The sequence below is a fragment of the Garra rufa genome, chromosome 6, assembly GCF_049309525.1.
Source record: "Garra rufa chromosome 6, GarRuf1.0, whole genome shotgun sequence".
Lineage (NCBI taxonomy): Eukaryota > Metazoa > Chordata > Actinopteri > Cypriniformes > Cyprinidae > Garra > Garra rufa.
The window spans coordinates 49,419,763-49,430,225 of record NC_133366.1 but is presented as its reverse complement, the minus strand read 5'-3'; the positions used below and the strand labels follow the sequence as shown (position 1 = coordinate 49,430,225).

The following is a 10,463-nucleotide window of genomic DNA, read 5'->3' as shown; positions in this document are numbered from 1 at the left end:
TGTATCGTTGCATTGGTCTTTCATTATTTTGTGTCTAAATATATTGGCCTACATAAGCACAGGGAGTTTTGTTTTTGCAGGAGTGTCAGGTTGCCCCTCCTCTGTGTTGCTGTAGGTATAAAATCAAACTCCTGTCAGTGACACAGTAAGACTGTCTCACTCATACCCCATTGCAGGTACGCAGTGAGAGGGCAAGTGATCTTCAAACTATTTTCCCGGCAAAAAATCCAATTCTAAAGCAAAATGGTGAGTAGAACATTATTTGTTAATATTTAATTCTACTGTGAACGTTTCTTTGCCTGTAGCCTGAGTAAACATATTGAGCAATCATGGACATATTAGATCACATGAGCTAAGGATATATGCATGTGTTTGATCTACTTCATTGAGTGTAATGACTTTTAATAATGTATTAACAAAAAAACTAATGCCATAATGACTCTAATTACATACAGTAGCAGCAAAATAATGTGTGTAACCTTTGAAATTACTATGGTTTATACAACACTCCTAGAAGAAATAAGTGTTTATACAACTGGGCTTTTGACTGAAAATCTAACACTTATTGAGATATAACCTTTGTGACAACTAGCCCCAGTCTTTTCATACATCTAAATGTGGTCTGTCTCTTTAAAAGTGGCTACTAAAGTTGATACTTACTGTTTAATTTGACTGTTTTATTTGCCATTTGATTTTTTTATAGCTAGCTTTGACCACCACTTCATATTTACAGTATGGAAACTACTAAGAGCTTTATGCCTTAAGTACTGCGGTTATGGGTGTGTTTGTGTTTTTACTGAACGCTGATGTGGCTCTCAGTAGGTCTGTGTGTCTCACGATCCAGAAAAAGTCACAAAGCTGTTCATGCTGTAACAAAAATAAGAGAAAAATGCATCTTACTCAGAAAATTGAGTGATATTGAGCTGCAATTGTAATTCTTGATATTACTGTAAGATCACTCTCTAATGTAGGTTAAATGCAGGCCTAGTCAATACTTTGTGAATCTTCTAGAATCTCAAGATTTGATTAGATGTGAAAAGTTGTGTGCCAAGGCTCATTTAAATCAAACCTACATTGTAAAATGGATTGCAGTGCCAACTCACCCCCTATACAACTAAAGCAGTGTTCTAGGTCTCCAAACCTGTTTTTGCGTGGAAAATATAGTAGAACCACATGTGTAGGAGTTTGTTTGTGCTGAATTCCAAGGACAAATGGTTCTCACATTCAAAAGGTCCCAAATCACACCCCTGAGGCCTTTGTGTTTGTCTTTTGGGTGCTTTGGATGCCACCACAACCTTGAGAAACATTTCATAAGAGACCTATTAATGATTGCCGTTATCAAAACCATACTGTTTGCAAGCTTGCACTCTAAAACATGATGTGTGCAATGTGAAATAGCTATTTCTAAAATCTAATGAAAAGCATTTCTGTTCTCTCAGTAGGTGATGTCAACTCCCACAAGTTAACAATTAACAAACTGTAGTCTATATCATCTCACCTTACACTATGTAACCATAAGTCACTTATTTGCTTTTTTTTTTTTTTGCAATCATTACACAGTATAAAGTTGAAGGTGGAAACAAATGTCAAATTCACTTATATAAACGAGTGAATTTGTGCATTTTAAAATAATTATTTCCTTCTAGGTCAACATAAAATTGACTAAATGTGTTAGGAAAGTAAATACTAAAACTAAATAGGTCAATTATTCTAAAGAAATAATAATCATTCAAAATCATTTATCAAAATGACTAATCAAACGTGCCCCACCCTTTGAAATGATTTTTTTTTTTTTTCGCTGACAATACCTTGTACAAGTCGGCTATTATATGAACACATAGGCAAACAGCTATTTGGGCGTTGTTTAAGTAAACTCCTTCAGATCTGTCTCTGTTCTTGTCAATCCAAACAATTCCCTAAGAATAAAATCAAGCTGCATTTGCAATATTTTAAGAATCAAAATATAAGTGTGACGAAACCTCAGGCAGATTGGGATCCATGTGCAGCTTTATTAAGACTTAAGAATGGTCAAACAGGCAAAGGTCGGGCAACAGCAATGGGTACAACGAAGACAAACCAGAGAGAGTAAACGTTGGACAGGCTGGAATATCAGGGCAGGCAGACAGACAGTTCCAATAAACGAAGCGAGTGATCAAAATGCAGGCAGCAGAGAGTCAAACAGAATAAACAGTCCAAGTCGTCAACAGGAATACAGGATAAACGCTCAGAAATGTTCGCAATGGCAAAACAAGACTTCGCGAGGTGTGTATGGAGTGGCTGGTTTAAATAGTCTGAATGTAATGGCCGGCACCTGCAGGTGATCAGCCCAGGTACGGGGATGATGGGAAATGGAGTTCATAGTCAATATTCGGGAGATGGTTCCCGCTGGTGACGATCGGATGAAGCCACAGAGGCACGATTTGTGACAATAAGGTTGCAAATACTGTTTTATGTGTCATTTTATGTCACAACACTCTTAAAATTAAAGGTGCTTTAAAATGTTCTTCACAGCAATGCCACAGAAGAACCATTTATTTCTTTAAATAACCATCTCTTTCTTACATTTTTATAATTTAAAGAGCCTTCTTTTGCCACAAATAAGCTTTTGGTTAAAGGAGTAGTTCACTTTCAGAACAAACATTTACAGATAATGTACTCACCCCCTTTGTTCATGTCTTTCTTTCTTCAGTCGTAAGGAAATTATGCTTTTTGAGTAAAACATTTCAGGATTTCTCTCCATAATGGACTTCTATGGTGCCCCCTAAGTTTGAACTTCCAAAATGCAGCTTTAAAGGGCTCTAAATGATCACAGCCAAGGAAAAAATCTTTGCTAGATTGTCTTATCTAGCAAAATGATGGGTTATTAAAAAAAAAAAGTATATATATTTTAACCTTAAATGCTGGCCTTGTCTATGTCGGCAAGACGAGCGTTTGAGATTAAAAAGTATATATTAATTTGTAAATGTTTTTAAAAAATAACCGATCGTTTCACTAGATAAGACCCTTCTTCCTCGGCTGGGATCGTTTAGAGCCCTTTGAAGCTGCATTTAAACTGCATTTTGGAAGTTCAAACTCGGGGGCACCATAGAAGTCCATTATATGGAGAGAAATCCTGAAATGTTTTACTCCAAAAACACCATTTCCTTACGACTGAAGAAAGAAAGACATGAACATCCTGGATGACAGGGGGGTGAGTACATTATCTGTAAATTCTTGTTCTGAAAGTGAACTACTCCTTTAAAGGCTTTTTATGGAACCCTTTAGTCAAAATGCGTTCTTCTATGGCATCGTGAAGCACCTCAGTTTTTAAAAGGGTAGCGCAACCTAATGAAATTGCAAAAATAATTGTCTCCAAACAGGTTTCCCAACATTTGTTCAACATTTCAGTCTTAAAGAGGTTTTAAAAAGCTCTTTCTGGTTTTCTGTGGACATACGTTTCACTTTTCTATATGTAGTGAGAGAATAAGATATTTATGAGACAGCAGAAGTAAAAAAAAAAAAAATGCTAGAGGACAAGATATCAACTCACTGCCAGGGTCAAAAGATGAACAAAAAGGGTTCATGTGTTGGTGGTGGGGGAAGATGAGCTACCGGGGAAACATAACTTGTAACAACCCATAAATAACTTCTAACCTGGCTGCCATGCCCAAACTAGGCAGTCCCATGTGCCTGTGTAATGCACCATCCCCCTCCCCACTGACTCACCAATAGACAGAGAGGGACGCAGGGTAAAAATAGTGCCCAACCCCAGGAGAATGAATTCGGAGGAAGAGTCATGCCTACAGAGGAGAGGCAGAGTCTAGATATTTCTTCTCAGGCTGATGTAGGCCACCTCTCTGGAGCGCAGGCACAGATTTAGGGGCCGAATCATTACAGAGCACTTTTATTGCAACCATGTGGTTCTTCTTTTTGCATCAGTGTCTTCAAAGCTTTGATTGCATAATGGCAGTTCTTACATTTTTGCATTTGGCAAACACTTCAATGTCATTTGCATTTTATCAGTTCAAGTCCTGGGAATCAAACCCATGAGTAAAGAAACAGAATCATAAATTCACATATGTACTCTAAAAATTGCTGGGTTAAATACAACTCAGAAATATGGACAAACTCAGCGATTAGGCTTCTTTAACCTTTTGGGTAGTTTTATTTAACTCAACTATTGGTAAGAAATTGCTATATTTCTTGGTTAAAATAGTACAGAAGTCAACCCAGTCACTGGGTTTGTCCATATTTCAGCCAATGCTGGGTTGTTTTTAACTCAGCATTTTTGAGAGTATACAGAATATATCAATTTGATATTTATGTATAATTGATTTGTGTCAGGGTCCTGAACATGGTTTATTTTTGTAATAATAACTTCTTGACTGTACATTATATATATAAATGGTATTTCCATGTTTTTTAGACATTTTACCATGACAATATCATGTTTTGTATAGTGAGATTTTACGGTGTAAATCATATTATGTTTTTATTATTGGTATTTTGTAAGTGTATTTTTATTTTATTTTATATTATTTTATTTTATTTGTGACCCTTGACCACAAACCAGTCTTAAGTAGAATGGATATATATGTGGCAATAGCCAAAAATACATTGTATGGGACAAATTATCATTTTTTAATGCCAAAAATCATTAGGATGTTCAGGAAAGATCATGTTCCATGAAGATATTTTGTAAATTTCCTACCATAAATATATAAAATGCTATTTTTTTTAGTAATGTGTATTGCTAAGAACTTCATTTGGACAACTTTAAAGGTGATTTTCTCTCAATATTTAGATTATTTATTCTTATGTTTTACACCCTCAGTATTGTAGATATCCTAACAAAACCATACATCAATTGAAAGCTTATTTATTAATTAATTATGATGTATAAATCTCAATTTAAAAAAAGACCCTTATGACTGGTTTTGTGGTCCAGGGTCACATTATTTTATTTTATTTCACTTTCATTCAAAAGTCTTGGGTTGGTCTTTATTTTCGAGTCTTTCATGCTCACCAAGGCTGTATTTATTTAAGCAAAAATACAGTAATATTGTTAAATATTATTACAATATAAAATAACTATTTTGTATCTGAATATATTTCAACTCTTAAGTCTTCGGTGTCACACAATTTGCTCCTCAAGAAACATACATTTATCCTTATCAATGTCAAAAACAGTTGTGCTGCTTAATATTTTCTCCAACCCCATAATTGTGAACGGTAGTTTAATACACAGATGTATTTTTAAATGAGAAAGTGTTATTGTTTTTAGGCCTATAAGGCAAATTCCATTTTGTATTCTCATCTCATTCATTAGATTTTCCCTCCACTCTTTCAACCCCCTTTCAGGACAAATGCTATAAATTCCACATTAGGGTGTAGCTCGCTCTGTCGTCTAATATAAACCTGTTGAGGCTGTTGTCGACACTTCAACCCTAAGCCTTTCCGTGCGTCTTCAGACTTGCAGAGTGTGAAGAGCAAGGAAAATACTGTTTGTGGAAAGTTTTTTTATGTATGCGTGAAAAGAAAATAATGGCTATGACTATGAGGGTTAGTATATCCGCCTGCCATATGGCAACTGTCACTTCATAAACGCTTCCCAAGTCGAGTCTTTGAGAAAACGCCCTTTCAAAACAAACAGAGATGTTTAACATGCTATAATATGAATTCAAGTCCGGCATGCACTTTGTTATCTCACGGTTGTCATCCAGATAAGCAAATAACCTGGCGACAAACATGTTTGGGGCTTTGAGTGATTTAGAGCACACCTTTTTTCTGTCCTGACAGCTGCAGATGTCAGTCAGTCATCTGTGACTGACGTTCAACCGCTGACTAAAGAACCATTCGTTTGTTTGCTTCTGCCCCCTGGTGGACATAACGAAAGTTCGAAAGGAATTTGATTTGAATTTGAATTTGTTTAGAATGTTTACCAAACATTCAAAAGTAACATTGCATGTCTGCAACATTCTAAAATGGAATGTTCGTTTAACATTCTCATAACCAAGAATTAAAAAAATAAATAAAACATTGACAAAACTAGACGTGTTCTTATATGTGACCCTGGACCACAAAACCAGTCATAAGTGTAAATTTGTCGAAATTGAGATTCTTACGTCATCTGAAAGCTGAATAAATAAGCGTTCCATTGATATATTGTTTGTCTGAGATACAACTATTTGAAAACCTGGAATCTGAGGGTGCAAAAAAATCTAAATATTGAGAAAATCGCCTTAAAAGTTGTCCAAATGAAGTTCTTAGCAATGCATATTACTAATCAAAAATCAAGTTTTTATTTATTTATGTTAGAAAATTGACAAAATATCTTCATGAAACATGATCTTTACTTAATATCCTAATGATTTTTGGCATAAAAGAAAAATCGATAATTTTGACCCATACAATGTATTTTTGGCTATTGCTACAAATATACCTGTGATACTTAAGACTGGTTTTGTGGTCCAGGGTCACATATTTTTGTTAGCTGGGTAGTTGTAAACAGAGGAACAGAGGAAATTACTGTCACCTAATATGTTATGACATGCAAAACAGTTGCTAATATTGTGTTTCCTCTCCACAGCGTGAGTGTATCTCTGTCCACGTTGGCCAGGCCGGCGTCCAGATGGGTAACACCTGCTGGGAGCTGTACTGTCTGGAACATGGAATCCAGCCTGACGGCCAGATGCCCAGCAACAAACCAGTGGGTGGCCATGATGACTCCTTCACCACCTTCTTCAGTGAGACTGGAGCTGGCAAATATGTCCCCAGGGCCATCTTTGTAGACCTTGAGCCAACAGTCATTGGTAAATATCACAACTGTGTTTAATTTAGGGCTGTTTGTAACATGGGGAACATAGAAATGAGTATGTATTTATAATAGAAAGGAAAGTAATATTGTAGTAATGCTTTTAAAACACTGATTAATAATAGACAGGATGGATGAAGTTTCAACGTTTTTAGTCATCATATAATAATTTTATTCAGTCAAAGTGAATGAAATTAATTAATAAATTAATCACATAATTAATATTTCACTATTTATTGCAGGTACTTTTATCCAAAGCGATTTACAAATGAGGACAGTTAGAATCAATTAAACAAAAACAAAAGGGTAGCAACCTAGTGTTGTGACAGTCCCAATTAGTTACAGTGCACGTATAACAATGTTTTATTTAATTAAGCAAGGTTTAATTTAATTTAATCTAATTTAAGTGATTTGTAATTATTCAAATTTAATGTGAATAATTTGACATTATTTTTACATAAATTATTTATTATTAAGTATTATTTGAGTATATTAACTATTATTTAAATTATTAAAAATCACATTACCTTGAGCGAATCTGATTCTTAAACGTTACTCATTTTTAGGTGTCGGATCAATATTAAAAAATATTTTAAATTAGCTTTTATTTTTATTTTTCATTTTCATTTTAGCCTTAGTTTTAGTAATTTAATTTAAATGATTCTAATAAAACAATCTGTAACAATATTTAAATGTAAATTGTTTTCAATTATTATTTTTCATAATACAACACTTTTAATTATTACATTCATTTTAAATGATCTGATATGTAATATAAGAAATGGTACAAAAATATATTTATTTGTTTGTTTGTTTATTTAATTTGTGACCCAATTAGTCTTAGTCCCAATTGTTAAGTCCCAATTAGTCACAGTACACATAGCAATGTTTTATTTTATTTATTTTTATTATTATAATAATCAAGTAATTTGTAATAAACAATGATTAACATTGTTAATTATTTTTAATTATTTTACATAATAAAATAATTATTATAATTATTATTTTAGTATAATAATAATTATTTTAAGTATTAAATTAAATAGCAACAGTAGTAGTGGTAGTAGTACAAATCACATACCTTGAGCAAATCTGGCTTGTTTTACAGAGAACTATTCATTAATTACATGTACATTGTTCTAAATTATTATTTTGCATAATACAATATTTTTATACTATTACGTTTTTTAATATTACGTTAATTTTAAATTATCTGGCAGGTAATACTACGAAATTATACAACAATGTATTTTTTTAAATTTATTTATTGATGTGAGAAGTCACTATTAGTCAGAGTACACAGAGCAAGATTTTTTTATAATCAAATTTGTAATATAGCACTAATTTAAATGTAATGTTAATTTTTTTTAATTATGTTTACATAATAAATTATTATAATAATTATAATTATTATTTTAGTATAATAATATTATTTTAATTATCTTTTTTTATTAGTAGTAGTATTACAAATCGCATTACCTTGAGCGAATTTGGTTTGTATTACTGAGAATGAAATGTTACTCATTTTCAATTTTAAGCAATATTTTGAATGAACTTTAATTTTTTATATTTTTATTTTTCATTTTAGTTTTAGCTTAGGTTTTAGTAATTTTGCAAACTGATATACTTTATTCATTCTCATAATGGTCAGTGATATTGTATATGCATATTTTATAATTGAATTTAAATTATTATAATAAAATATAAATAAAATAAAAAATGTTTTAAATTATTATTTGTCATAATACATTTTTATTTTACTATTTACTATTATTTCTTTTGCGGGGACAGAGGTCAGGATTATTATTATTATTATTTTACATTTGTTATTTTAATATTATTAATTTCTGGTTATAGTATTTATTAATATGTTAGTTGAAGTTATTGTAGTTATTGAAGTTTTTAAATATTTCTATTTATTAATTTTTTTCATTTCATTTAGTAGCCAAGGAATCATTTGTAATATTTTCGAGTATATATATTATATTATATATTTAAAGTGGTCAGGATTTGGATTTATGCAGTTCTGTTTTGTTATTATTTCAGATGAGGTCCGCACAGGCACCTATCGCCAGCTGTTTCATCCGGAGCAGCTCATCTCAGGCAAAGAGGATGCAGCGAATAACTACGCCCGTGGGCACTACACCATTGGCAAGGAGATCATTGACTCTGTACTGGACCGCATACGCAAACTGGTAATGTCAACAATTAGCGTTACATTGACTTACAAATGACCTCAAAATAACCAAAACTAATGAAAATGTCCTCCCATCGTCCACACAGGCTGACCAATGCACAGGGCTGCAAGGTTTCCTGGTCTTCCACAGTTTTGGTGGAGGCACAGGTTCAGGTTTCACCTCCCTTCTGATGGAACGTCTCTCAGTTGACTTCGGAAAGAAATCCAAGCTGGAGTTTGCCATTTATCCGGCTCCCCAAGTGTCTACGGCTGTGGTGGAGCCATACAACTCCATCCTGACCACTCACACCACTTTGGAGCACTCCGACTGTGCCTTCATGGTGGACAATGAGGCCATCTACGATATCTGCAGGAGGAATCTGGATATCGAGCGTCCGTCCTACACCAACCTCAACCGGCTCATCAGCCAGATCGTTTCCTCCATCACCGCCTCTCTGCGCTTCGACGGCGCCTTGAACGTCGACCTGACGGAGTTCCAGACCAACCTGGTGCCCTATCCTCGCATCCACTTCCCTCTGGCCACATACGCTCCGGTCATCTCCGCTGAGAAGGCCTACCACGAGCAGCTCTCTGTGGCTGAGATCACCAACTCGTGTTTCGAGCCCAGCAACCAGATGGTGAAGTGCGATCCACGGCATGGAAAATACATGGCCTGCTGTTTGCTGTACAGAGGAGACGTGGTGCCTAAGGACGTCAACGTGGCCATCGCAGCCATCAAGACCAAAAGAAGCATCCAGTTTGTGGACTGGTGTCCCACTGGATTCAAGGTGGGCATCAACTATCAGCCCCCGACGGTGGTTCCTGGAGGAGACTTGGCCAAGGTGCAGCGAGCCGTGTGCATGCTTAGCAACACCACGGCCATTGCTGAGGCCTGGGCTCGTCTGGACCACAAATTTGACCTGATGTACGCCAAGAGAGCCTTCGTGCACTGGTATGTGGGGGAAGGCATGGAAGAGGGAGAGTTCTCTGAGGCTAGAGAAGACATGGCAGCTCTGGAGAAGGATTATGAAGAAGTGGGCATCGATTCATTTGAAGAAGATGAGGAAGGGGAAGAGTTTTAAAGGGAAAAGTGTTGTTTTTTATACCAAATAAAAGGCAAATAAACTAAGGTTTTAAGTATGTTGTTGTTGTGTTTCTTTTGATAACTTGGTGACTTTGTCACATATAGGCAATTAAACATGTACATTCTACCCCAATATTGGAAAAATGTTCCTAATAACATTTAATAACTTTTATTAATTAAATTAAAATAATTTTATTATAATCTTCCATAATGTTTTGTCTTTTCCATAATGTATTACTTGCAATTATTTTATTTTTTATATTATATAATTTTAATATTATTTAATATATATTTTAATAACTTGCTTTTAAATCTTAATAACTTGCTTACATGCTAATATTAAGAATTACATTATCTAAATGAATTTAATAATTAATACCCTTTTGTAAATCATATATATATACTTGAAT

General features: G+C 34.2%; 1 protein-coding gene across 1 annotated transcript; it reads left to right on the top strand.

Moving 5' to 3' along the window:
* Positions 1-113: 113 nt before the first annotated feature.
* On the top strand, positions 114-10,109 carry tuba8l2 (tubulin, alpha 8 like 2). The gene is made up of 4 exons (XM_073841982.1): positions 114-246; positions 6,569-6,791; positions 8,840-8,988; positions 9,077-10,109. Exons 1-4 carry the CDS (start codon positions 244-246, stop codon positions 10,049-10,051), a joined length of 1,350 nt encoding a protein of 449 aa, XP_073698083.1. The 5' UTR covers positions 114-243; the 3' UTR covers positions 10,052-10,109.
* Positions 10,110-10,463: the final 354 nt, after the last annotated feature.